This window comes from Balaenoptera acutorostrata, chromosome 20 (assembly GCF_949987535.1).
Source record: "Balaenoptera acutorostrata chromosome 20, mBalAcu1.1, whole genome shotgun sequence".
NCBI classification, from domain to species: Eukaryota; Metazoa; Chordata; class Mammalia; order Artiodactyla; family Balaenopteridae; genus Balaenoptera; species Balaenoptera acutorostrata.
This window is the reverse complement of record NC_080083.1, coordinates 14,043,630-14,069,783: the sequence shown is the minus strand read 5'-3', so window position 1 is coordinate 14,069,783 and position 26,154 is coordinate 14,043,630. Positions and strand designations below refer to the sequence as shown.

Below are 26,154 nucleotides of genomic sequence, written 5' to 3'. Positions count from 1 at the left end.
ACCCGCCCATTTGACACTGCAAACTGCATACCCAACTCTCCCACTCCCCCTTCTCTGCTTGATTTTCCTTGCACTTATCCCCTTCTAATTTTACAGATCTGTTTTATGCGTTGTCCTTTCTTCCCCTCTAGAATGCAAGCTCCGTAAGAGCAAGGATTTTGGTCTTTTTGCTCCTGCTATATCTCAAGTGCCTGGCAGAGAGCCTGGCATATAGGCATTAAGTGAATATTTGTCGAATGATGAAATGAATGAAAGGAGAGTCCAGTGGAGGCACTTGTTCAAAGTTAGCTTCCTGTAATTGTCAGGCATCTCCTGGAGGGCACTGCACTTCCCATAGGAGGTAAGCAAGGGATGCAAAGCATTCTTGGTTACCTCTCAAAAGGACATGTCCTCGGCTGCATCTGGGCTATGTCTGGGGCGTCACTCTCACATGTGCTCCAACTTGCTAGAGGAAGGCGTGTTGTTACAGTTGTAAAGCTGGTAATTGCACCTATCACAATGCTTATCTTATCTGTCGGCTTCTTGGTGTCAGCTTCTTGGAACCGCAGTTACTACTGAGAGTGAACAACTTATTGTGGTGCTTTCATTTTTCTGTAACTTAATTTGCAGGGAGGTGTCCAAATCTAGGTGTGTTCACAGGATTGTGCCAAACCCAAGATAAGTCTTACATTACGTGGTATCTCGTTCTTTGGGAACTTCTGTCCTAGGTGATGAATCTAAACCCCTCGGCAGGTAGCCTGACTCCAAACTAAACCTTTCCTTGCCTTTAAGCCTTGCACCTGCCATTCCTTCTACCTACAAGGCCTCTCTCTTTTGGGAAAACTCTTAGCCTGCCGGGGAGCTCTGGGGTTGCAGATTGCAACACGTACTCCCTTTCTTCTGCAGGCAGCACTCTGATTTGGGGGGAAATCATCTGTTCCCAGTCTTGGTCCTTGCGATCAGGTGTGGTTCATGCTTCTGCCTGGGGGGAGCAGGCACATGACCCAGGTCCGGCAGGCACATATCAGAATGAGCTCTTCTCCCTCACTACATGGACCGGGTCAGGGAAGAGCACCTCATTCAAGCTGCTCCACTGAGAATCAGCTGAGACTTTAGAATCACTGGGAAAAAGGCACTTTCTTTTGGAAGTCTTTTATTTATTTATTTATGGCTGTGTTGGGTCTTCATTTCTGCGCGAGGGCTTTTCTCTAGTTGTGGCAAGTGGGGGCCACTCTTCATGGCGGTGCGCAGGCCTCTCACTATCACGGCCTCTCTTGTTGCGGAGCACAGGCTCCAGACGCGCAGGCTCAGTAGTTGTGGCTCACGGGCCTAGTTGCTCCGCGGCATGTGGGATCTTCCCAGACCAGGGCTCGAACCCGTGTCCCCTGCACTGGCAGGCGGATTCTTAACCACTGCGCCATGAGGGAAGTCCTCCCTTTTCTACCATTCACAAGGAGACCAAAGTTGGCAAACACGTACTGCTTTATTTAGTGTTTCTCTGGATTGCAGAAGTGTCAGCAGTGGGCTGAGATCCCCCAGGAGGGCAGAGGCAGCTGGGCAGTCCCCCAGCCCCTCTGGGGAGGTGGGGGGGGGAGGGGGAGAAGCAGCAGAAAGAGGTGATGCCCCTGCAGCTCCTCCCAAGGCTGGCCCCTCCCCCAGGCTCCCAGGAAAGGGAGGGGCGTCAGGGGCCAGTAAAGGCCCTATGTCCTTGAATTGGGGCCAAAGTATATGGGCAGGGTGTTTGTCATCCTAAGGCATGGACTCAGGCAGGAGTGCTCCTCCCACCTGGTGGCCCCCAAGGGTGATTGCTGGTCAGGAAGCCACAGGCACCCTTAAGGCATGAGCCTGTTTCACGGGGCCCCCGTCCCTGGGAGAGGCAGTGAGGTGTGCTGAGGACAGGGCTGTAGTCTGGTTTTGCCCCAACCTGCTGGATGACCTTGGGCAAGTCCCTTCCCCTCCCTGGGCCTCTGTCTCTTGCTCGTCACACCAGGAGACTAGACTAGGTGATCTCTCAGAGTCGTCCAAACTCTATGCCCTAGATTCGTCCAAATTCTATGCCCTAGGGGTCCTGTCCCTAACTCCAGGATGCCCTCAGGCTGGGATGATATTAGAAGGGCATTTTTAAGGCAGGAAGGAGGGGGCAGGCAAGGGTGGTCTCAACCCCCAGGGGGATGTTGGAGTGGGCTACAGGTGGGCAGGCAGACAGACAGACAAGGTGCCAAGGAAACGAGGAGGAGAGGGTGGCCTGGGCAGGGAAGAGGGCACCAAGGCCCAGACCGCCCACCCTCTCAGCTCCATTCCCTGCCCTGCTGGAGTCAGGGAAAACACATCCAGTGTGTCTTGGGGGTGGGAAGATGGCTTCTTTAAAAAATAGTTTCCTATAAAGCATCAAAAAATCTCAGAGAAAACCTCAGCAAAAGTTCCCTTCTCTCAAATATTTGGCATTGGCAGTGGGGCTGGCGTGGCTGCCTCTGGCCCCGGCTTTCCTATTGCTGTGGCCCGGCCTGGCCCACTCCTGGGGCAGCTCCCTGGCCCCTGCTGCTCCCTCAAGAGAGGGGCAAGCGGCAGGCAGGAGTTTGTTGGTGGGCTTCAAGGTGTCCCTGGGTCCCTGTCTGGAAGCTCGAGTCTTTGGTAACTGGGAAGGGGAGAAGGGGATGAGCAAAGCACTGGGAGGCAGGAGGGGGGGGTCCAGTGGGCGCCTTCATCACCGAGAGTTCAGCCGTGGGGCCACCTGGGGGATGGGGGAGAAGCCCAGGTGGTGAGCAGGAAGCAGAGGTGCTTCGAGCACTCGTCTTCACGGCTTAGATACGTCACAGCGTGCAGGGGCAAGCTGGGGGAGCGGTCTAGAGGCCTCGGCGCTGGAGACGCCAACCCTATTCCCACGGGAACCACTGCCCTGGCCAGAGCGGGCCTCCCCACCCCAGCACACCCTCACCCCCTTGGTCCACCCCCCTCCCCATGCTGCCATCTTTATGACCCTCTGCACTGTGGGAGCTCAAAGGACCCACGGCGAGGTGCCCAGGCTCTGCCCAGCACTGCTGAGGTTGGAAGGCTTGGCCGCCAGAGGCTCTGCCCTGGCCCCAGGGCCCTCAGCCGGAGGCAGCTGCTGCTGCCAGGCCCCACTCACCACAGCCAGGTGCCCGTTCTTGGCCTTGGTGATGAGCAGCTCCGAGCCGGTCGTGAAGTCGATGATGCCATCCCTGCCGGGACCCCCTGCGAACGTGATGCTGGAGGGAAGGTGGTGCGTGAGGCCTGCCCCCGCCACGCGCGCACAGCCCCCTCCCCGCCCCTCCCCGCCTCACCTGCCCTGGTTGATGTTGATGCTGTTCACACGGTCGGCGCTGAGGGCCGTCTTGGTCAGTGTCTCAATCACATGGTCACTCTGCAGCACCACGTCCCCCTGGGGGCCCAGATGGGGTCAGGGGTCAGGCCCTGCCCAGAGCCGGAGGAGCCGCCCCCTCCCTGCCTCCCAGGCCCCAGGGGCACCTTCTGCTTATTGTCCTCCCGCTGCACGTGCAGCACGAAGAGGCTGTCGCTCAGGCTGCTGACGGAGATTCCTGAGGGGGGAGGGCAGGGGTCAGGGATCAAGGGTCAGAGCAGGGGCCCCCCCCAGCCAGCCCTGGACTCCGGCTCACCGGTCAGGTTGGCGTACTCAATCCTCTGCTTGACTTTGGCATCCTCCACGATGACCACGGCGTTGGGCGTCAGCAGCAGCTGCCGGGAGCGGGGCTTGTAGCCCTTGCGGTCATATTTCACGACAGGCACGGCGTACTGGGGACAGAGGGTGGCTGAGGGGCCTCCTCACCCTCTGCCCAGGCCCTGACTCCCCCACCCAGTCCTCGGGCAGCAGAACTGTTTGGGATGGAGGGTGGCCGGCAGGCAGGGTCTCACCTGGATGGGCTCGGAGCCCAGGGCCTGCAGCACTTTGGGGCTGATCTCATCTGCACCTGCAACCCAGATGGGGGAGGGGGAGGTGAGAGGAGAAGAGAGGGGACTAGGATGGTGACGGAGGGCTTACGCACTGGAAAGTCAGGGGCTCACCAAGCCGTGTGCTGATGAAGAGCCTGGGGACACTCTGGGGGTAATTGTCCTTCTTGCCCTTGAAGATCTCACTAGCCACGGCTTTCTGCTGCAGCTGAGGAGACAAGGGCAGGGAAAGGGGGCTGTCAGAGGGGTGGCGACCATCTCAGCAGAGACAGGCCCAGCCTCAGGAACTGAGACAGCCTCCCTCACCCTCTCTCTGGCCCCAGCACCAGAGGCTTAAGCCCTGCCACCAACACTCCCCTTTAGCCCCTTCTCTCCCTTACCCCCATCCCCACTGACCAAGGCACAGGGCTCCTCAGAAAGGTCATGACAGACAGTAGTGTCAGGGTTCAGGCCCCACTTTGGGGATAATTCCCCATCATAGCAGGCCTTGGAGCCCCTGAGATAAAGCTCCGGCCTGGGACCTGGCTGGTTGCTAATACTCAAAAAACTACTACAGGTTGGGATTTCCCTGGCAGTGCAGTGGTTAAGACTCTGTGCTTCCACTGCAGGGAGCAAAGGTTCGATCCCTGGTTGGGGAACTAAGATCCTGCGTGCCACATGGTGCGGCCAAAAAAAATTTAAAAATTAAGAAAATTAAAAAAAACCCCACTACTGCAGGTTAACTCTGCTGCGTGGGTCCTTTAGCATCATCCTATACTAAGTTGGCAAATACAAGGCATGTTAGCCACCAATGTCTCTCTCTGGAACTATTCTATCAGACGCAAGCTGCAGCCTTTTCAACACAGGGCTCTGGGCAGCCTCTACCAGGCCAGGGGAGTTGGTCTAGAAGATAAACCCTATTTGCCGTGCAAAATCTACTCCAGTCTCGGCTTCATACATGAAGCCAAACGGGCTGGGATCCATTTGAGGGCACATGGTAAGTTGGGGTGAAGGTCCTCCAGGCCAGCACTCTTTGAGTGGTCCCCTGGCTAGTGCCCCAATGTCTGGCTCCCAGCCCCATACCTGCTGCTTCCACTCAGGGCTGATGCTCCGGCAGTACTTCCACACCATGTTCTTCCTGCACAGCTCCCGCAGCAGCTCCGAGACCTGTGGGCGCGAGCGAGGTCAGGGCACCCAGGCAGCCTGGCCCCCTTCCCTCGGAAGACAACAGGCATGTGCCTACCATCAGGCCTTGGCCTAAGTGACACCCCCTCAACCTGGATCACTCTTCCATTCCTGAGTTGTTTCTTTGCAAAGAACTCATTCTTGGGACTTCCCAGGTGGCACAGTGGTTAAGAATACGCCTGCCAATGCAGGGGACACAGGTTCGAGCCCTGGTCTGGGAAGATCCCACATGCCGTGGAGCAACTAAGCCCGCGCACCACAACTACTGAGCCTGCACTCTAGAGCCCGCGAGCCACAACTACTGAGCCCGCGTGCCACAACTACTGAAGCCCTAGTGCCTAGAGCCCATGCTCTGCAGCAAGAGAAACCACCGCAATGAACGCCCGCGCACCGCAACGAAGAGTAGCCCCCGCTCGCTGCAACCAGAGAAAGCCTGCGCGCAGCAACAAAGACCCAACGCAGCCAAAAATAAATAAATAAAATGAATAAATTTATAAAAAAAAAAACAAAAAACTCATTCTCTGCAGCCCAGCTCCAGTTCCCTTCCCTTCCCTGATGGCTCCTTTGGTCACATGGTTATTAGGTCCCTCCGCTGAGCATGCTGGTGGTTCCCAGGTCAGCCGGGAGGGCCCACGGACCTCACGCAGGGCAGGTGGCGGTGTGGGCCAGGAAGTGTCCAGGATATTCCGGGGCAGCTGCCGCCGCAGGTTGAGCAAAAAAGAGGTGCGCACGTGATCCAGGAAGAAGGCATTCTCGGGGCAACGAGGTGCGTGGCGCAGAATGAAGCCGCGGATGAGCCTGTGGGTGGGGGTGAGAAGCCTGGTAACGGACCCCCGCACACACACACTCTGCACCCCGCGCCCCATGGCGTCCAGTGCTCACCGCCGGATGGTCTGTGCTGCCCACTTCCTCTTGGCTGCCTTCCTCCGGCCCAGGGTTCCTCGCCACCACGACTGGATGCAGATGGCTGCGGAGACCACAGACGGCTGACCTCTATCTCCTCCCCACCCTTACCCTAGCCCCTGCCCTCCTGAAGACCCCTGGGCCCCCAAACCTGATCGCTTCACTCGGAGGAATTTCTGCCGCCAGTGAAAGCCCCTCCAGGTGGCCTGGATCTTCGTGGCTGTAGTTGGGAAAGAAAGCCACTTGGCCAGAGCGCAAGGGACTCGGCTGGGGGCCGGGCACTGTCAGACCTCACTGAGTGGCATGAGTGAGGGGAGTGGCTGAATGAGCATTAAGTGAAGGGAGAGTAAATGAAAGAGCAAGGGAGCGAGCAAAGCAACATGAGAACATGCTGAGCGTGTATCCAAGGGCAGGAGAGGGGGTGCTGGGGCTGGTGACGAGGAGGGCAGCTGAATGTGGGCGTGGCGGACTTCCTGGAGAAGGAGCCCAAATGCAGTGATTTCTTTCCTGCTCCCCAGAATGGACTCCACTGGGATAGGAAGGGTGGGGCCCCTCTCTCACCCAGGCTCTGCCTCCGGACCTCCAAGGCGTCCTCTGTGGCAAACAGGGTCTTGGGGAAGCGGATGAAGATCTTGGTCCTGTGAAGGCAGCACTGATCAGCCCCTGGTTGCCACCCCCGTGCCCCCCAAACACCAGGCATGGGAGCCACTCACCTGCCCATCTTGTACTCTTCCGGCTTGTAGCCGAGGTACCTGACCAGCACAGCCACCCCATCCTGGGGCCGTCCTGCCCATATGGGCCATGTCTCTGGGCACAGTGACTTGTACCTGGGGACAGGAGGGGCAGAAATGCACTCAGCCCCCACCCCTGCCAGCATCCTTCTCTGGGGTCCCAAACCAGCTTTCCCGGGCATCTGCTGGGTGCTCCCACTGACTCACAGCTCACAGAAAGCCTGAGAGGTCACTCTGTTACTATCCCCACTTTAAAGATGAGGAAACTGAGGTTTCTCATCTGCCGAAGGTCATGGGGCTAGAAAGTGGTAGAGATAGAATTCACACCTGATTGACTCCCCAGACCCCTAACTCAGGATAACCCCAAAGCTGCTCTATCCTTTCTGAGCTGATTGGAAATTCTGTCCTTTTCATAGGCTTTTACTATCTCCACTGGTGACAGATAGGCATGTGGATATGCACGCTTCATGGACCCCTGAGCAGCTGCTCTGTGAGGGCAGGGCCTGGGGGGTGGGAAGGGCTGGTCTTTGCTCTACCAAGCTTGACATTAAGCCTGCAGCATGGAGGGGCCCCTGGTGTGGATCCCACAGCAGCTCAGAGCCCCGTCCCTGAATGGGGCTGAGAATCGCTATCCTCCCTCCCGGGATCTAGGAGCCTCCGACGACCCTCCCACCCCTTTCCCCTGGCGCTGAGCCAGGCCCCGCCCCCACCTCTGCAGGAAAGCCTCGTATTTGCGGCGATAGGCAAAGCCGGCTCTGCGCACGCGCAGGTTCTCCATCAGCCCCAGGTACTTCACCTGGTGCCGGATCAGCACCTCATCAAAGCGGCCTGGGGGAGGGATAACCGGGTGGTCAGAGGGCTTTTGCCGCCATACGGCCGTTGCCTCTGCAGGGGAGGCACAGCCTGCACCGGTCCAGGGGGCAGAGGGCTTACCGGGCTGCTTGGCGTCATTGGGCTTGATGCAGCGGACGTAGGCAGGCTCCTTAGACTTCAGGATCTCCACCAGCTGCAGGAGGCTCATCTTGAACTGGGTGGCCACCTGCTCAGCCAAGATGAACGGAAGGTTGGTTGGAGCTGGGCTGAGGCTGCTAACCCCTGCAGATGCCGCTCCCTGTGGCAGAGCTCCGAACCCCCCCAGAGACCCCTCCCTGGGGCAAAACAGAACCAGTTCCCACAACTACCCCTGCCCTGCGTGGGCCCTTACTTTTTTTTTTTTTTTTTTTTTTTTTTAATTACAACACTTTATTCCAGCTTCGGCAAAGGTCAGAATTCTGAAGCTCGTGAAGACTGGGCAGCATTTCCATGTGAAATGTTACAACTTTACAAGTTTTGTTTCTTATTTAATTCTACATGCAGGAACTGAAACTTGGTAAAAGAAAAAATGCAAAAAAGCCAGAAAAAAAGATGTAATCAAGTTGTAGCGTATAGATGTGCTCTTCAACTAAATTTACTGTGCCTATTGGAAACCAAATGAAAGACAACTATCCTAATAAATTAACAGATTGCCAGAAACAGGCTAAGAACCCTCATTTCTATTTAGTGGGGAGAAAACAAAACAAAACAAAAACGAAAGCAAAATGAAAGCTCTACTATTTCCATACTTTGTTTAGAGACAGAGGCTATAAACCCATGAAGGTCAACAAAATCTCCAGATCCCCTTCTCCCATCACCCCTCCCTCACAATAGAGGAAGGGGCCAGACTACATCACCTGCATCCCTCTGGCCGAGCTAGAGACCTCAGTTTAAGAACCTCATTCCCGTCTTAAAAATCCTGCTCAGGTCTCCTGGCAACCTCAATCCTATGTCTTCCTTTGGCAGCCACTCTTTCTCTTTTTAGAATTTCAGGGCTGCATTCCTAAACAATGTGTCCTACTCCTATGCGTTCAACCGTTATCCCTGTACACTGCACTGCAGGAGCTTCAAGGACTTCAGGCCTGTGGGAGAAGCAGATGCCTCAGCAAAGATTTGCAATCCATTGTGGTCCCATTAATGCCAGGGGCATATGCCTGGGGGTTCTGGAAGCATCAGGAAGGGGCAACTATTTCAGTCTGTGGGGTAGGGGGCATCAGGAAGGGTCTTCTGAAAATAACCCTTCAGCTGAGAATTAAAGGATAAGTAGGAGACAGCCAGAAGGAAGGCAGGAGGGGATGGCATTCAGGCAGAGCAACCGAGTGAGCAAAGGCTTGGTGTACACAGGGAACCACAAGCAGTGCAAGGACCCAGAGAGGGAGAAAAAAAGATAGTGTTAGAGAGGCAGCATCACGGTAGGACTCGAGAGCCACATTAGGGAGATTAAATTCTATCCTGAGGGAAACAGGGAGCCAAAGAGGAATTTGGAGGGAGGGAATGACAGGAAAAGATCTGCCTTTTGGAATAGCTCTACAGCAGACAGGCGGAGGATGGTTGGTAAGGACAGATGGGAAGCCAGGAGACCACAGAGGAGGCTGTGGCTGGCTCAGAGGACCGAACTGAAGTAAGGGTTACCGAGAGGCCGAGAGGCAAGGGTATTCAGGCAGCAGAAACCGGCAAGATCCAACGGTTGTTAGGATGAGGGCAATGGGGGAGGCTGAAGAATCAGGGATGATGCCCAGGTTTCTATCCTTCAGGACTGGGTGGAGGGTGGTCCCTGCCCTGAGTTAGGGAAACAGAAGGAGCAGGCCTGGGACACTGGATAGTCAAGGGCCCTTTATAGACTACTGGGGTCTGGAGTGCCTGCAGGCCACTTGGAGATCAGTGGAATCTATGGCTTGCTGGAGAGGCCTGGATCGAGTGGGTGTGTCCTCACGAGGGTCAAGGAGGGGGATATGAGGCCAAGGATGAGAATGCTCAGGGAAGGGGCGGGGGTGGGGAGCAGAGGGCAGGGTCCCAGGGAGTCAGACTCTGGACAACATGCTGCCTCCATGGCCTCCCTGCCTGCATGTCTCGGCCTGCAGCACTGTGGCTTCTACCTCTCCATGACCTTGTTCTTCCTGGGACTGCCCTGGCACTCCTCCTGCCAAGCCCAGCAGCCACACCTCTGACCACAGCTCACTGGAGCTCTCCCTGCATCTGGCACCACTGGCCATATCTGCTTTTCCCCGTCTCTCTCCTCGAAAATGTCACTTTCCTGTCCACCTCCTGGTTTTTTTTGGACTGTGTACCTGTGTGGGGCCCTCTGTCTATCTGATAAGCACATACTCATTCCCGTTATCTCAGATGCTTCCTCCTCCAGGAAGCCCTCCCTGACCACCTCCCCTCTTCTACTCCCTCAGGCAATTTGCTGCTCCCTAAGTTTCCATAGCACCCTGTGCACATTTCTAGGAGAGCACCTATTCATTTTTGTATCCAAAGTGCCCAGCAATATCCACTACAAATGTCTGCTGTGGGGGTGAATGCACGCAAGCGCCCGCACAGACACAGGTGTCCACACTTAGAGACAGTGCACACACAGGTACACATGGAAGTAAGCACAGATGCACCCACGGGCAGCCTCCCAGACACACACCGATGCACAGCCAGGCACCAGTGAACACACGAACTCACACACACACTGCTAACTCGCAGCTCATGCAGGCACTGGTCCCGCTCCCGTGCACACACACACCCCCTCGGGTCCCACAGCCTTCACACCGTCTCTGGCCGCTTCTTGTCACTGAGCTCGCTCCGGTCGAAGCACTGGCTCATGATGGGATTTTCCGAGCTGCACATGGTCTGTGAGGGCAGAGCAGGGCGTCATTGTGGGAGCAAAGGGTAAGGCCTGTCAGATTCCTGGGGCAGAGGTCATTCAGAGCCCAGACCGCGAGCCCTCCCCCTGGTCCTCCTCACCTCCTTCAGGTTCCGGAAGAGAAGGTCATTGTTTTTATCCAGAAACCCTGGAAGGAGAGAGCAGAGGTGAGGGGAGGGAGAGCCCCTCTCCCTGCCCACCGTGGGGACCCAGCCCCAGGATCCTCACCGGTCACGTTGTAGGTCACCTCCCCAGCATAGTGCAGCAGGCGGAACTCCCCGCGGCCCAGAGATTTCCTGGTCCGCTGGTCAGCCAGCTTGTGTCTGGGGGTGACAGGGAGAAGAAGCTGCAGATTGCAGGCCTGAGCCATGCACCCTGCCTGCTGAAGAGACTTCAAGAGAGGAACCAGGCATCCCGTAAAAAGCTGGCAAGGTGGGGCCACCTCCCTGCACAGAGGCTGCCACAGAGGCTCAGAGAGGTAGATGGCTTTGTCCTGGGTCACACAGCACCAGGACGGGGACCTTGGCCTCCACACCGCCAGGGCATGCTGGGTGGAGGGCTACTTGGCGTTGCTTTTGGCTGTTACATGGCTCTGCTCAGAGGGCTGAGTGCTGCCCACTACATTTTAAGACTGGAATCTGCCCCAAGAGACTACTTATGTCTTAAGCATGTTTATACCCTTTAGCCCGTTTTCTACTTTTAAGAACAATTCCAAGCAACTAACCAGAGAGACCAGGCAGAGATTTAAGGCACAGAGATAGATATTCGTGGCAGCCCTGTTTTCCCAGCAGAAACCTGGAGGCTGGACGGGGCCCCCAGAGGCTGGGTGAGAGCAGTGGAGTATCTGCTTTAGAGCCGCTGGAGGAATTGTTTTGAGGAAATTTTTCTGTTTGATGATACAGGAAGATACTCAGGATATAACATCATCCTGAGCCTTACACACAATAAGTTCTCAACTACGAAAAAAAAAATGTATAGAAAAAGGCAGGAAGAAAATGTCTCGAATTATTAACAGTGGTGACCTCTAGGTGACAGGATTACAAGTGGCTTTTGCACACGTTCCAACTTTTCTCTGATGAGGGACATTATTTTTACAGCCAGAAAAAGTGTTTTTTTTTCTTTTTTTCTTTTTTTTTCAGGCAAGGCTTTATTGGGGCCCCTGCTACAGCAGGTGGGGGGAGTGAGAACAAACAACAGGTTCCTTTGCTTGCTCGCTCCAGAGAAAGGTTTTTAATATTCTCTTAAGCAAAAATTGCTCAGGAATTCCCTGGCAGTCCAGTGGTTAGGACTTGGCACTTTCACTGCCGGGGCCCGGGTTTGATCCCTAGTCGGGGAACTAATCTGCAGCCCTGGGCCTGAGTCCCAGCTCTGGACTTAACTAGATGTGAGATAACCTCGGGCAAGTGGCTTCATCTCTTTGAACCTCAGTAAAACCTCCTCTAGGGGTTGCTTCAGATTAGAGGAGGTGATGTACTCAAAATACACAGGGCAGAGCTGGAACAGACAGGCTTGTTTCTTTTCTCCCCTCACCCCGCTTTAGGGGATTCCTTAAATATAAAGGAATTTCCAAATAAGGAAGCTAGGAAAATCTTAGGAAGTTTCATTCTCAAAAGGATAAGGAGGAAGCTGTGCTCCTCGCTTGTGACTCTGCGGACGCACCAGGAGCCACGGCTCTGTGTGCCTGTCCTGCACTTAGCGCCTCCTCTGGTCATCCCCTTGTGACTGGTGTTCAGGGATGAGGGGGCACTGCAGGCTTCCACAGGCTCTGCCCCAGGACAGCCCCACAAGCCCACTCACGTCAGGAAGTGTGGGTGGTGCTTGACTGTGTCCTCCAGCTTCTCCAGGAAGGTCAGGTCCGTGGCCTCCCCGGGGCGCAGACACTCCTCATCCTGGGGGGTGCGGCAGAGGGTTAAGGGTGTGTCGGGGAGGGACTGCAGAGCACAGGGACTCAGGGGTCCCCATGGGAGGCGCAGACACAGAGGAAAGGGGCGGGTCACAGGGAGCCTCCCAGACCTGGCCAGCACCTCACCTCACCCTCCACAGACAGCCCTGTCCTGTCTCTGCTCAAACTCTGGCTCTCTGCGGACAGGCCCGGAGACCAAGGGGAAAGGGGTGATGTCATCCCACCCAGCCCCCAACACGGGGCCTTGGAGGAGCAGACGGCTCACCAAAATGGAGATGATGCCCTTGAACTTCTCCTCCACCAGGTCACAGATGATCTTGTTGTTGAAATACTGGACAGGCTCCCACTGAGGGGCCAAGAGGGGAGGAAGGCATCATCATGGGGCCCTGGCACCTCTCCTGGGGAGACCGATGCCTGGGCGTCAATTCCATGGCACGTGGGGATGCCCGCAGGCTTGCACTCACCGCGATGCCCTCTGCCTCATACTCCTCCTGTTCCGACTTGAGGGTGAGCTCAATGAAGAGCTGCTGCAGCTTCTCATTGCAGTAATTGATGCAGAACTGCTCAAAGCTGTGAGGGAAGCGGAGGAGCCCTCAGTAATTCCAGGGGACACGGGACCAGGAGCAGGGGAGGGGTGGGATGAGGCCCCACAGCTCTAAGGGAAGAAACACAGAGCAGGACCCAGGTGGCTGGGAAGACACTGGCAGGGATGTGAGAGGCTGGGGAAGAGGAGAGGCGGGGAGACGGGAGGAGAGACAGGAAAGGGACAGCGGGGCGCTGACCTGTTGTTCTGAAACACTTCGAAGCCATAAATGTCCAGGAGCCCGAGGACCGTGGTGCTCCGCCAGCTGGGGCTCTCAGCATCCTAGGGCCAGTTGACCGACAGCATGGGTCCCAACGTTCGCCAGCTCCCAGCCCCGGGCCTCCCTGGTCTGCCCTCCCTGCCACCTTGGGAGCAGCAGGGGCCAAGCCCTCACCTTGGAGGCCAGCGACCTGTTGATCTTCGTGACCAGCCAGGTAAAGGTGCGACTGTACACGGCCTTGGCGAGCGCGTCTCGCGCGTACGCAGCCTGTTCCAGGTTTAGCGGGCTCAGGAGCTGGGGGTGGAGAGTGAGATGGGGAGATGGATGCAGCCCCTTCCCACCCCTGGCCCCTTCGCACTCAGGAAACTGACCACTCTGCCCTCCCCGCCCCCAATGAGTCTGGGGTTGGGGGGCACCAGGGGAGGACACAGTGGCCCCACCAGAGGGAAGGTGGTGTAAGACAAGAGACCTCATTCCTGGAAAAAAAAAAAAAAGAGGCCTCATTCCTGGAGGTGAGTCTTCCTTCCAGCCTCACCCTCTTGCTGTGCGACCTTGGCCAGCTCCCTGAGCCTCCCAGAGCCACCCGCCTTACGTCCTTCCAGCATTGCTAAGACCAGCTGAGCAGACCAGAGGAAGGGGATGATGGGAGGGGGGCTGCCGTACAATACCTGCTCCCGCCCCCACTAGCTCCTGAAGCAAACGCTGGGCCTCACCTCTTCGCCCTTGGCGATGATCTTCCTGTGTGTCAGGGCTTCCCGCAACGTTGAGCCTTCCACACCAAGGAGCTGCCAAGGGAAGGGGTGGGCCTGGTGAAGGTGCACTCCCCCCGCCCCAGCTGCCCTGCCCTCGCCCTCTGCTTGCCCCACTCACCCTGGTCAGATACTTGAGCTGGTTCTCGGTGGTGACCTGGGCGTTGCTCTCCTCATCGGCAGCAAAGTGGATGTTGCCCAGATGCAGGACACTGGCCACGATGCTCAGCAGGTCCTGGGGGGACGGGGGGGGGCAGGTGGGGGTTACAGGAGGGGCTGAGAGCCCCACAGGGGCACAGAGTGGATGGTCAGAAGGACCCGGGAGAGGGGTTTCCCTGGTGGCACAGTGGTTAAGAATCCGCCTGCCAATGCAGGGGACACGGGTTCAGGAAGATCCCACATGCCACGGAGCAACTAAGCCCGTGCACCACAACTACTGAGCATGCGCTCTAGAGCCCACGAGCCACAACTACTGAGCCCACATGCCACAACTACTGAAGCCCGCGCGCCTAGAGCCCGTGCTCCACAACAAGAGAAGCCACTGCAATAAGAAGCCTGTGCACTGCAATGAAGAGTGGCCCTGTTCACCGCAACTAGAGAAAGCCCGTGGGCAGCAACAAACACCCAATGAAGCCAAAAATAAAAAAAAAATTAAAAAAAAAGAACCCATTGCTTTCAAAAAATTAGCAAAAGACAGATTGTCTCTGGCAGAAATGGAACTCCTTCTGCCTCTTCTTATTTTCACATAAACAGAGACTATGGTAACTGCATGCAGCAACGAAGACCCAACGCAGCCAAAGATAAAATAAATAAATTTTAAAAAGGAGGCAGGAGAGGTGGTAAAGGAAATTTGAGAGGAAAAGGCGGCTAGAGTAGAAACGGGGTGTAAAGGTAGACGGAGATTTTCAGGGTATGACAGGAGGAAAGGGAGGGTCCCAGCAGAGGCCTCACCTCCACCTCATCCTCGGTGAAGTCGATGACCGTCAGAGCCTTCCTGACAACCTTCCAATCATTCTTGTCGTTGATGGAGGAGACTTTGGCGCACTGGCCCTGGAGGAAGGGCAGAGCTGGGTTCTAGCCGTGGCACTGGGCTCCCTGGGTGGCACCCGCCCTGCCTGGCCCCTACTCACCTTCACCAGGTACAGGTAGCTCTGGGGGTTCCGTTCCAGGCCCAGCCTGCGCAGTGTCTCCTCCTCGCCCCCCTCCAGCAGCTGGTAGAAGACGTGGAAGTTCCTCTCCCCGTGATTCTGGTGCACCACCCGGGACTTCTCCAGGAGGTAACTGAGGATGTGGCCACCCACAGGGGCGCCCTGTGGGCAGGGCAGGATGTAGCGACTGCTCAGGGGGACTGGGGACAGAGCCCGTCTTCCCCTTCCTCCCCTGCCCTCCGAATTCGAGCTCTGCCAATGGCTCAGGCAAGTCGCCCCCTCTGGCCTCACTTTCCTTCTCTGAGAAACGAGGACGCTCAGCCCTATCTACCTGGCGGCTCCACTTGGATGTCTGACAGGCATCTCAGTCTCAACAGACCTGAAACTGAGTTCATCTCCCCTCCTCAAACTAGCTCCCTCTTCCCATCTCGGTCAACGTTCTAGGTGTTCAGGCCAAGCAGTCTGCAGTCCTGGAAGCCTCTTTGTCTCCCACACCTCACATCCAATCGGACAGCCAATCCTGCTGCCTTAACCTTCAGAACCTCCAGAATCCAACCACTGCCACCACACTGGCCCCAGCCACCATCATCTGTCATCTAGATTTAATAATCATCAGCTTCCTAACTGGTTTCCTTGCTCGGCCTGGTTCTCTACCATCTATTCTCAACAAAGCGCCAGAGTGATCATTTTAAGAGGAAAGTGAGGGCTTCCCTGGTGGCGCAGTGGTTGAGGGTCTGCCTGCCAATGCAGGGGACGCGGGTTCGAGCCCTGGTCTGGGAAGATCCCACATGCCGCGGAGCGGCTGAGCCCGTGAGCCACAATCACTGAGCCTGCGCTTCTGGAGCCTGTGCTCCGCAACCAGAGAGGCCGCGATGGTGAGGGGCCCGCGCACTGCGATGAGGAGTGGTCCCCGCTTGCCGCAACTGGAGAAAGCCCTCGCACAGAAACGAAGACCCAACACAGCCATAAATAAATAAATAAAATTAAAAAAAAAAACCATATGCGCATTTGATAAACTAAAAAATGCACTAACACCTTCTTAATAGAGAATCTCAAAGGCTTTTTTAAAAAAAAAAAAAAAGAGGAAAGTGAGGTCATAACACACTTCTGTTTCAAACTTTCGGGACTTCCCTGATGGTCCAGTGGTTAGGACTCCGTGCTTCCACTGCAGGAGACACAGGTTCGATCCCTGGTTGGGGAAATAAGATCCCACAAGCCACATGGGCACGGCCAAAAAAAAAAAAAAAAAAAAATCAAAAAAAACCCCCAACTCTCTAGCCTCCCTTCCACTCAGAGCTTTAAAAAAGTTCTTACAAAGACCCAAAAGGACCCACAGCATCCAGCCTCCTCTTCTATTCCTTGGCCCCTTGCTCTCTTCTCCAGCCACTCTGGCCTCTTTGCTGTTCATGAACACATCAAGCACTTTCCCCATCAGAGCCTCTGCACTGGTGGTGCCCTCTGCCCGGACTCTCCTAGGTATCTGCACAGCTCATTCCTCTGTCTCCGTCAAGCTTTTACCAAATGCCACCTTCTCAGTGCCTACTGTATCTGCCTCATTTAAAACAGCAACTGCTCCCGCCCCTTGCCTCATTTTATTTTTTGCCGTGACACTTGTCAGCTAAATTACATTTTTCTGTTTACTGTCTATATCCCTGGAGGCAGGATTTCTGTCTGTTTTGTTTCACTGCTGTACCACCAGCACCTGGAACAGCGCCTGGCACACAGTAGGTGCTCAATAAATATTTGCTGGTGCCAAAGACCTGGCCAGTGGGCGCCTGCTGAGTGGGAATCCCACTCCCCCTGCCCTGCCCCACCCACAGGTACCTTGAAGTCAAACTGCACGTCCATGTACTTCCCGAACCTGCTGGAGTTATCGTTCCGGAGGGTCTTGGCATTTCCAAAGGCCTAGGAGTGAACGGGGGTGTGAGGGGTGCCTGGCAGTCTGTCTCTGCCCCCCTCGCCCCCCAGATGCTGCTGTCCCCTCACCTCCAGCACGGGGTTGCTCTGCAGCAGCCGGTCACGCACGGCACCGCCCCGCTCGGGGGCTGGGCAGGTCTCAGCATAGAACTGCAGCAGCCGCTTGGTGGCCTCTGTCTTGCCTGCCCCGCTTTCCCCAGAGATCATCACTGCCTGGTCCCGGCGCTCCGTGCGCAGTGCCCGGTACGCAGTGTCAGCCACCGCGAACCTAGGGCAGAGGCCCGTCAGGAGCTTAGGGAGCCAGGGGTCAAGTGGCTGCAGGGGGTGGGAGTCCCACAGGTAGGACTGGGGGTGGGCACTCCCATGTCTAGTGGGGTTCACAAGGGGCTGTACCCTTGAGGATGGGGGAACCCTCCAAGGTGTGGGTCAAGGGAGATCCTTCCCAGCTGAGGACGGGAGTCATATTCAGATGGAGGATTGAGGGGATCACTCATGGGTGGGGGGATTGGAGGTCATTCAGGTGAAGGTTGAGGTCACTCATAGGTAGGGCTGGGAGGTCCCTCAGAGGTGGGGGTCAGAGGGTCACTGAGGTTGGAGGGCCATGTTCAGGTAGAGCTAGGGGAATAAGTCATGGGTGTGAGTCGGGGTGGAGGCTGGGGGGGGTCCTGCCCAGATGGAGTAGAGAGATTCACCTTGGGTGGGCACTGGGCATTCCTCACAGATGTGAATTGTGATTCATTCCATGTGGGAGGTCGGGTGGAGTCATCTCAGGTGGAGATGAGGGGGTCACTCATAAGAGGGGGGGTCACTCACAGGTGGGGTGGCACCTCATAGAAGCTGACGCCCCGGTAACGCTCCATGTGTTGCCGGCTGTAGATCTGCAGGTCCCGGTAGGGGTTGACAGAGACCAGCACAGGGCCAATGTAGGTCTGGGGGTCAGGGGAGGAGGGTCAGAAGTTTCTCCCAGAGGCCCCTGAGCCTCTTTCCCTCACAGCCCGCATCTGTGCCCCCAGCACCCCCTGCATCTTCCCACTCGGGCCTCACGTAGATGAGGTTCTCCCGGAAGCGTCGCCGCAGGTTCTCGATGAAGGCTGCCTCGCTGGTGAAGTTCTCCAGCAGCACGAAATCCTGTACCCCGACCCGGTCACGGGCGGTCAGTGCACTCTCCATGGTCACCCGCACCCCGTCACTGCCCAGGGCCTGCAAGGAGGGGCCATGGGAGAGGGTCAGCGGCAGCAGGGTAAGGGAAGGCCACTTCTCCCCTCCAGCATAGACTGCGGGACTGAGAGGACAACCAGGGGCACAGAGACACAGGGGGCCTGGACACACGACGCAGGGAACACCCAGGAGACGGGTGTACCAGGCTGGGTACAGTGGGCTTGGATGGCAGGAAGCTGGCACACGGAACACTGAGGACGCGGGTCCCGGAACAAAGACCACATGGGACCTGAACACAGGACACTGGAGCACAGAGCACCCAGAGGACACGGGGGCAAGGCCACTGAATCCAGGGAGACGCTGGTTTTGTACAGAGAAAGGGGGGGTCATGAGAATAAGAGAAAGAATGCTCTGTTGACCTTGGACAAAACCCCTCCTCTCTCTGGGCTGTGTCCTTCTCAAGAAGGAGGAGTCGAGATAGACCAAGTGACCTCAAGTCCCTTAGCTCTGGGCCACGTGTGACAGGTGCTTTGTAGGACAAATAGCTCAAAGTGAGTTCTACAGGCAGGGTGGGGCCATCTCTCCCATGCCCACTCCCAAAGTCTCCAGGGGGAGAGTGTCTAGGGACCTAGCAAGAGGCCACCCCAGGCCACAGGAGAGAGATTCCCCCAGGGGACCTCCCATCCCAGCTGGGCTCATCACCCACCCCAGAAGGGGGGCCCTCCCTCCCACAGCTGAACCACGCCCTCTCCACCAGCTGCCAGGTTCCCCAGACACACTCCTCCCCTGAGAGCCCCGGAAAGCCTCAAGGGAGTGGGGATTTTACCGCGGAAAACCCAGCTCCCTCCGGACTCCGTCAGAGGGTGGGGAGAAGTACAGGCTCAACAAGGCCCTCACCCCACAGCACACTCTTCAAAAGGGTCTGAGGGCTCTAGGAAACTGACACCAAGAGTGTCAAGGGTCAGAGAAGAGCAAGGTGGCCGCCGTGGTGGGAGGGGGGTGTAGATCCCCAAGAGGCCACTAGGCCTCCTCCAACCACAGACCACCCAGATCTCTGGCCCGGGAACCCCTCAGGGTCTGGCCAGGGGCCTGCCTCTCCTAGGCCTGTCCCTCACTGCCCCCTCCCCCCTCCAATACTGTCCCGAAGCTGCTGCCAAATCTGGCCCGAGCTCCAGCCCCCTTGCCCTCTGGGTGACGGGTCTCGGCGCTCTCAGCCCTCCCCGTGAGCTATTCGCCCGGCCCGGGTCCGAGAGCCTCACGGCCCTCCCTGCCTCGGCCTCCTCCCCCTGCAACTTTCCGGGACGTTTTTCCACCCGAAATTCCTGGGCCGCGCCCGCTTCCTGGCGGGGCCGAGGCGGCGCCGCGAGGCCAGGAGGGACGCCCGGGACCCCCGCCCTGCTCACCAGCCCCGCTCACCGACGCTCGGTAGCGCATCCTGCCCGGTCGGCCTGGCGCCCTGCTCCGCTGCCCGTGCTCTCGCCTCGGGGCTCGGCGGCGGCGGCGGCGGCGGCGGCGTCACGAGGGAGGGGCCGACCCGCCCCCCGTTCCGCCCCCTCCGTGAGCCTCGGAGGCGCGGGACTCCCCGGGCACCCCCGCCTCCTTCGGTGCTTGGACTCGGGGGTCCCTCCCCAGCTGGTAGGGGTGGGGCAGGAACTAAGGGGGATCTCGCGGCGTGGGTGGGTACAAGGGTGGGGGCGGGGGCGGGGGCGGAGCTCCCCGCCGGGCAGGGGCTCCGCCTGAGTCAGGTTTTCCAGGAGGGACTTCGGTGGTTCCAGGGTGGGGCCCGGAACCCGCGCGGCCGCCGCGTCTACACTGACCCGGAACTCACTTCCGGGCTTGTGTCTACACTACGCACTAGGCCAGGCGCGGGACTTACTAGGCAGAGGCCCGTGGGTCCCGGAGGAAGCAGGATTTCCCTCCCCCGCCTCACTCCAACCTCGAGTCCCGGGAAAGTTAAAAATAGAACGAAATGTCCAAATACGGCCGGCGCGCCCAGGCGGGCGGAGCCTCCGTGCGGGACACTGTCCACCCCCGTACACTCTCTGGAGGGTGGATCCCGTGTCTTTAAGTCTCTAGAAAATCTCTTTAGTTTCCCGCGTCAGCACAGAGCGCGTACCCCAGGGACGAAGACAGCCAGAGCACCTTTGCCGAGCGCGGTGCGTGCCCGGCCTCCATGGAGGGCTCAGCTTTCCATCTGGGGAATCCATGTCCGACTTCCAGCATTTGGGGCAATACCTTTCTCCCCTATCGAGGACATCCCGACTAGGGCCCCTGTGCCCAGGGGCTCTTCACCTCTCTCCTTCTTCTGGAGAGGGTCTCCCTCTCTTTTCCCTGTGGATCTCTCCATACTTTCTGCCCAGGACATCCTCCCTCTACCCAAACCAGCCCCCAGCAGCCCCGCCCTCGCTGGGCTCTCGGTGGGCAGCAGCCGGGGGGGCAAACTCTAGCTCAGATCCCAGCGCTGGTGGGGGTGTGATGGCTAGTGCTTCTTCCAAAAGGCTGGGCTGCTTCTCACAAGCTGTATGACTGCCAGCAGGTCAGTTAATTTCTGGGAGCCTCTCCTTCAGCCTTAAAACGAGGCTAATACCTGTCTCAAAGGGCGGTTGAGAAGGCTAAGATAGGGCGCCAAGGCACCTCCCAGGCCTTCAGTAAACACCACTTCCCTCTCTCGGCCAGACACTCTTTGCACACACGCTTGGAGCAGACCTACTAAGAGCCAGGTCCTGGGCCAGACAGGTCACACTTCTTATATAGCGGAGAAAGCCCCTCAGGCGTGTCCGCCTGCCAGTTAACAAAGAGCTCTCGAACTTTACCTGTGCCCCACCTGACAGATAAGGAACCCGAGGCGCAATCGCCGGATGCTGACTTGACCTAGGGGGCCAAAGGTTAGGGCTGGGACCCAAAGCCTCAGCGTGCCCCTCTCTCGGACCTGGGCTCCCCGGGGAGGGAGTGAGGTTGCGGCAGGTGCGGGCTGTAGCGTCGTGGGGAAGGCTCATTACCTCGAGAACAACAGCCCGGCCGGAGCCGCGGCCCTGGGGACCCCGCGGCGGGGGCGCCAGCTGGGAGATGGGGCCCTCTGGAGGGAGCGAGGGGACTGGGTGCCACCCCGCGCAGCTGGGAGATGGGTGGGAGCGGAGGGGGCTGGGGTCTTAAATGCCACCAGCTTCGGGCCGAGGGCGGGGGGAGGCCCCCTCCGCGAGGGGACTCAGCCTCCCGCTCACCCGGAGGGGAGGGCCTTGGAAGACTGGAGGAAGGGGGTCCAGCCGGTCCCCACCAGGAGCACGGCTCTGGGGCGGTACAAGGACTAGGCTGGCTCGGCTGGCGGCCGCCCGCGGGCCCGAGGCGAGGAGCTGGCAGAGGGGCGGGGCCTCGCGGCCGCAGTGCCCACTCCGGCCGCCGCCGCGTCAAGCGGCAGGAATGAGGGGAATCCGCGTGCGGAGGGGTCCGGCCGGCCACCCCCGCCCGAGCCCCGCCGCCGCATTCCCCGGATGCCCGCTGACTTCCTTACAGCCGCCGCCCGGTGGCGGAAGGAGGGGGCGTCTCTGCTGCCAGGCGGGCCAGAGGGCCTGCTCCCCGACCACAGTCCCTGGCCACCGCCCCAGGCCGCCTCGCCTCACTGGACGGAAGCGCCCGCCCGGGAGAGGGGGTAGGGAGGCGGGGGACAGCGGGTGTGAGAGACACCGCGGCCAAGGCTGCAGCGCCGGGCGCTTCCTGCGTTCGGAGCGCTGTCTCCTGGTACTGTACTCCTTTCAATGCCCTCAGCTGAGCCATGAGGTCTGTATTATTACCCCCATTCTACAGACGGGGAAACTGAGGCTGGGCAGGCGAATGACGTGTTCAAGATCCCAGGATTAGTAAAAGGAGAGGTGGGATTGGAACCGGGAAGTCTACCACTGTCTACTCCTGCAGGGCTTCCCTGAGGGAAAGACGCCTGCTTAGCGGCTGGAGGATTTCCCAGCTTCTCTGTCAGGGTTAACATGCTACCTGCCAGGCCGTGACCTTGACCTTCCTTAGCGAACCCGTGACCGCAGTGCCCAGTACCCACCCTTGGCGGTGTTGTGTGACTATTGACATGTAGGCCTTAGGAATAGCAGCTAGGGAGTGGCCCATGACCTGTGCCCCCAGCATGGCCCTGGACCTAGGGGCTGGCTGCAGGCTGGGGTGCAGCTGTGACCCCTGAGTGACCCAGGACTTATTTCCCAAGGATGCCTCTGAGTCTCCTCCCACCTGGGGAGGTGTTTCCCATAAAGTTGGCGCAGGCCCAGCAGACCTGGGTCATCCAGTGCCCGTTACCTAGTATGGGCCAGGTGCCCCCAAGCCTGCCCTCTGGAGTGGGGAGGGCAGTGGGCGGCCTCAGGTGTTCCCCCAGCTCAGGGCTATGCGGGTCTGGAGAGGGTGTTCTGAGGACCCCCAGATTGCTGCTAGAAACTGATTTCCACTGAGGCAGCCTCGTGGCCTGTTAGGGCAGCGGAAAGAACCATAGCCTATCTCACCCACAGCGCATGCTGGGCACAGAACAGGTGTTCAGCTTTTTTTTTAATCAAACATATCTTAAGTCTGGGCCCAGGCTGCCCCACCAAGGACTGTTCCAGACTCAAGGGAACTGTTGCGAGGGGGAATGGAAAGAAAAGGTGGGGACTTAGGGGTTCTACCTGATATCTCACTGGGCCCCAGTCAAGGGCTGTACACTCTGGCTCCAGAACCATGGGCCTTTTGCCTGCCAGACACCTCTGCCTGGGGGTCCAGCAGAAGTAAACAAAGCGCCTTGCCCCCTAACCTATCCTCCTTGTTCAGTATCCTGTAAGATGAGAGGAGGCAGGCACCTCCAGCTAGTCATCACCGCCTGGCATCAAAAGGCCTGCCCTCCTCGCTCCACTCCTCACACAAAGGAGTCACTACCTGCTAAAACCTCCCCTTGGTTCCTCCATCACTGCTCTGCCTCTGGACCAAGCAAGCAGCCTCCAAACTGGCCTCCCTGCCTTCCTCCCGCCAATCCATTTTCCCACAGCCGCCTGTGGTATTTACAAATGCAAATCCGATCAATTAACATCTCATGTTAATAGAGTGAAGGTTTATAGGGCACCTGTCCATATGCCAAGCACACCCACTGCTTCTTGCTAGGCCCCTGTATGTGGACTCCAGTAGCCCCCTGTATCCTCAGTTTACCCCACTGCTCCTGCGCTCCTGTGTGGGTACAGGGGCAGCCGTCTCCAGTCCCTTCTCTCCCCATGTCTTCCTCACCACCACACACAGCCAGGAGGAGCTGCTTCCGCCTTTGCCACCAGCCGCGTGGCTCTAAGCTTCAAGCCTTTGCACCTGCAGCTTCCTTGGCCCTCGCACCCAAACCCCTCCCCACCTGACTGACTCTTAGTCATCCTTGAAGATTCGGCTCAGGTATCACTTCCTCCAGAACCCCTTCCAGACTCCCCGCAACACACAGTCCCCTCCTTATCGCATTCCGCTCTGATCGAAGGTTTCCTTGTCAGTCTCTCCCAGGAGACTGCTCCCGCTCCAGGCCGGCACACAGTGGGAGCTCAATAACCCCTCGTGGACGCCTGTGTGAATGAATGAATCACAGAGCCCGGGAGTGTGAGCAGAAGGCCGGAGCGTGCCGGGCGTTGAATAGGCCGTGGGCCAGCCATTCATTCTCTCATTCATCTCGGAGCCCCCCAGCCGCCGCACTCACACGCAGGGGCCACTGGCGCGGCTGGGCCGGGGGGCGGGGAACGGGAAGGGGCGGGGCCCGGGCGGCTGCTCCGGAACCCGGAGGCAGAGCCGGCAGACCGAGGGCCTCAGAGGGCGCGCGGGGCGCCTGGGTCACGCGACCCCAGCCGCTCCTCGCCGCCCTCACGTTACCCGCAAGAAATCTAAGTCTCCAACAGGCCGAGTCCCGGCGCCACCGGGTCCTGGGACCCCGCACGGGCCGGGCAGAGCCCACCCTCGGCCCCAGCGATCCCTGGGCCGGCGACCCCCGCCTCCCCAACCGTAGCTCCAGGCCTGGCTCGCCGCCCGGCCGCTTACCCTCTCCTCCATCCCGCCCGCCAGCGGAGCCCCCCACCCAACCCCCGGGGCCACGCGGCTGCGGCCCTCCCGGCGTTCCTCGTACCCACCGGCTTGGCTTCTCGGGTGCGCGGGCGGGGGCCAGGCTAGGCGGCGTGGCCGGCTCCGGAGTCGGCGGCCCAGGCACGCTCTCCCCGCCCAGGGCCCGCCCGGGGCCGGGCCGCTCCCTGTCGTCATCCCGGGCAGGGCCCAGGCCCCGGCGCGCGCGCGCACCCTCCGGCCCCGCCCCGGCCGCCCCGGTGCCGGCCCCGGCCCCGGCCCGCGTCCGTGTCCGCGGCGGCTTGGTGCAGCACACTCCGCAGCCAGCTCCCGGGGACGAGGCGCATCACAGTCATTCACACACACGCACACACGCACCCTCCTCCTGCTGACGACCGGGCCCACTCTCTGTAGTGCTGGGCGGCGGGTGTCTTATGGGGTTCTCCCTTCTCATCCTAGGGCGCCTTTGCATCACTAGAGCAAACCCGACCCTGCCCTGCGTGCCAGGCCAAGTCAATTCTTCTCCTTTTCTGACTGCCTCGCTCCATTCACCCTCCTTCTCCACCCACGCTACTGCTCTGAGCCGGCCAGTATCTGTTCTTCAGGCCAGACGGGAAAGCAGCGGCATTAACTGAGCCTGTACTATATGCACCTGGAGCTTTGCATGCGCTGGTCCTTAGATCTCAGAGCGGCCCTGTCACCTCGGTGTTGTTAGCCCAGTTCATAGGCCAGCCCACTGAGGATCAGGGAGCTGGAGGAGAAGGGATTCAAACCCAGGCCCCGCTTGGAAACACTCTGCTCCTGGTGGGCTTAAACCCTACCCTCTTCCTTCCATTTACCCCTTCTTGTCTGGTCTGTTCCTGTCCCACCAAGGATCAGAATGCTTCCCCACTGCTCACCTCTTTCCCAAGGGGTTTGCTTGAGAGGAAGCTGCCGGGCCCTGGCGAGACACTGCCACCCTTCCTCCCAGCCCAGAGCATCCCAGCTTACAAGCTTGCAGGGCCTGTGGGGATGAACCACACGGATGATCTCCCCGGTGGGTATCAGCTCCACTTGCAGGGCCATTCCGTCTGTGGATAGCCAGCGTGCTGAGCACTGGGGCCTCTGAGCAAAAGCCCGTCTGCCTGCCCGCCCGCTGGTTCTGGCTGCTCCTGGAACCAGGAATCTAGTCTCACGCTGGGATAGCCGCTTGGTTCAGCTTCAACTCCAGCCCCGGGGGATGTGTCTGGTCCAGTGCCTCAGGACACAGCTGGAACAGCCCAGGTCTGATTGGGAGGCCTCTTGGCCCAGCAGGGTTGGGGCAGGAAGAGGAGGGGCTGAGGGATGGAGGAAATGCTTGTTGTCCCAGGTAACCAGAGGAGCTGATGCAGCCACCCATGGGGGACCCTGGGCTCCAGGTCAAAGGGTAGGAGGCCTTTCCCCCCAGCAGCTCCATGGCCAGGCCTGTCCCGCTGCCCTCTTGCTGGTATCAGCTGGAGAGCACAGTGACCACTCCCCAAGTCAGAATATACATCCTGCCCTAAGCCAAGAGGATCCATCAATAGGCACTGCCCCTCCTGCAGCAGTCCCCCCCCAGCTTGTCCGCCTCCCACAGCGGCAGGTGAGCCCCTGGAGTTTGAGGCGCCAGGCTGCTGGGGACTGGCCATGTTGGGCAGAGGGGTTAGCTGGAGAGGCAGGAGGGCACTGTGAGGAGGCCCCTGTCCCACCCTCCTCTGGAGCCTCAAATGCTTGAGGTTGGTTCCTGGGTGGCTTGGCGTTGGGGAGCCTTAATCTTGTTTGCCCCTTACTTTTCCGTAGCACCCTCAGGTGTTCCCCACCCCCAAATGTTCCTGTTTTTCTATCTTTATTGTTGCTAAATCACAGCTGACACTTTCCTGGCCTGGGACTGAGCCCTCGGGTCTCCGGCCATTCCTTATAGGAAGTGCGAAGGGGGAAGTGGATGGGGAAAGCGATCTTTCCAGAGGAAGATGCTGGCAGGGGAGGGGTGGAGTCCAGCGGGCCTGTGCCGCCGGCCCCTGGCCCCCTTGGGC

At 58.7% G+C, this 26,154-nt stretch overlaps 1 protein-coding gene across 4 annotated transcripts; it reads right to left on the bottom strand.

The window, feature by feature from the left end:
* Window positions 1-1,443: 1,443 nt before the first annotated feature.
* On the bottom strand, window positions 1,444-25,353 carry MYO1C (myosin IC). 4 transcript variants are annotated; one of them, XM_007183812.3, is made up of 32 exons: window positions 25,115-25,353; window positions 17,972-18,127; window positions 17,741-17,856; window positions 16,997-17,195; window positions 16,835-16,915; window positions 14,993-15,172; window positions 14,814-14,912; window positions 13,984-14,097; window positions 13,827-13,898; window positions 13,288-13,407; window positions 13,093-13,175; window positions 12,775-12,880; window positions 12,576-12,656; window positions 12,205-12,296; window positions 10,636-10,730; window positions 10,509-10,555; window positions 10,314-10,394; window positions 7,638-7,743; window positions 7,415-7,532; window positions 6,687-6,800; window positions 6,535-6,611; window positions 6,125-6,193; window positions 5,953-6,037; window positions 5,709-5,868; window positions 4,969-5,052; window positions 4,021-4,114; window positions 3,871-3,926; window positions 3,615-3,750; window positions 3,466-3,536; window positions 3,282-3,379; window positions 3,107-3,206; window positions 1,444-2,710 (listed from the first exon to the last, which is right to left on the bottom strand). In XM_007183812.3, exons 1-32 carry the CDS (start codon window positions 25,187-25,189, stop codon window positions 2,684-2,686), a joined length of 3,192 nt encoding a protein of 1,063 aa, XP_007183874.1. In that variant the 5' UTR covers window positions 25,190-25,353; the 3' UTR covers window positions 1,444-2,683. The 4 variants fall into 4 exon arrangements, with proteins under 4 accessions (XP_007183874.1, XP_057391830.1, XP_057391831.1 ...); XM_057535847.1 differs by lacking the exon at window positions 25,115-25,353 and adding an exon at window positions 24,196-24,334; XM_057535848.1 differs by lacking the exon at window positions 25,115-25,353 and adding an exon at window positions 19,489-19,748.
* Between the last annotated feature and the right edge of the window lie 801 nt (window positions 25,354-26,154).

What these genes read in the sequence shown, in the direction of transcription:
- MYO1C (XM_007183812.3), bottom strand. Translation starts at nt 25,189, where the DNA reads ATGGCCCTGCAAGTGGAGCTGATACCCACCGGGGAGATCATCCGTGTG. An exon ending in AGGGCATCATCTCCATTTTG is followed by an intron (nt 12,297 to 12,575) that starts GTGAGCCGTCTG and finishes CGCACCCCCCAG; the next exon opens with GATGAGGAGTGTCTGCGCCC. An exon ending in GGTGACCTACAACGTGACCG is followed by an intron (nt 10,556 to 10,635) that starts GTGAGGATCCTG and finishes CTCTCCTTCCAG; the next exon opens with GGTTTCTGGATAAAAACAAT.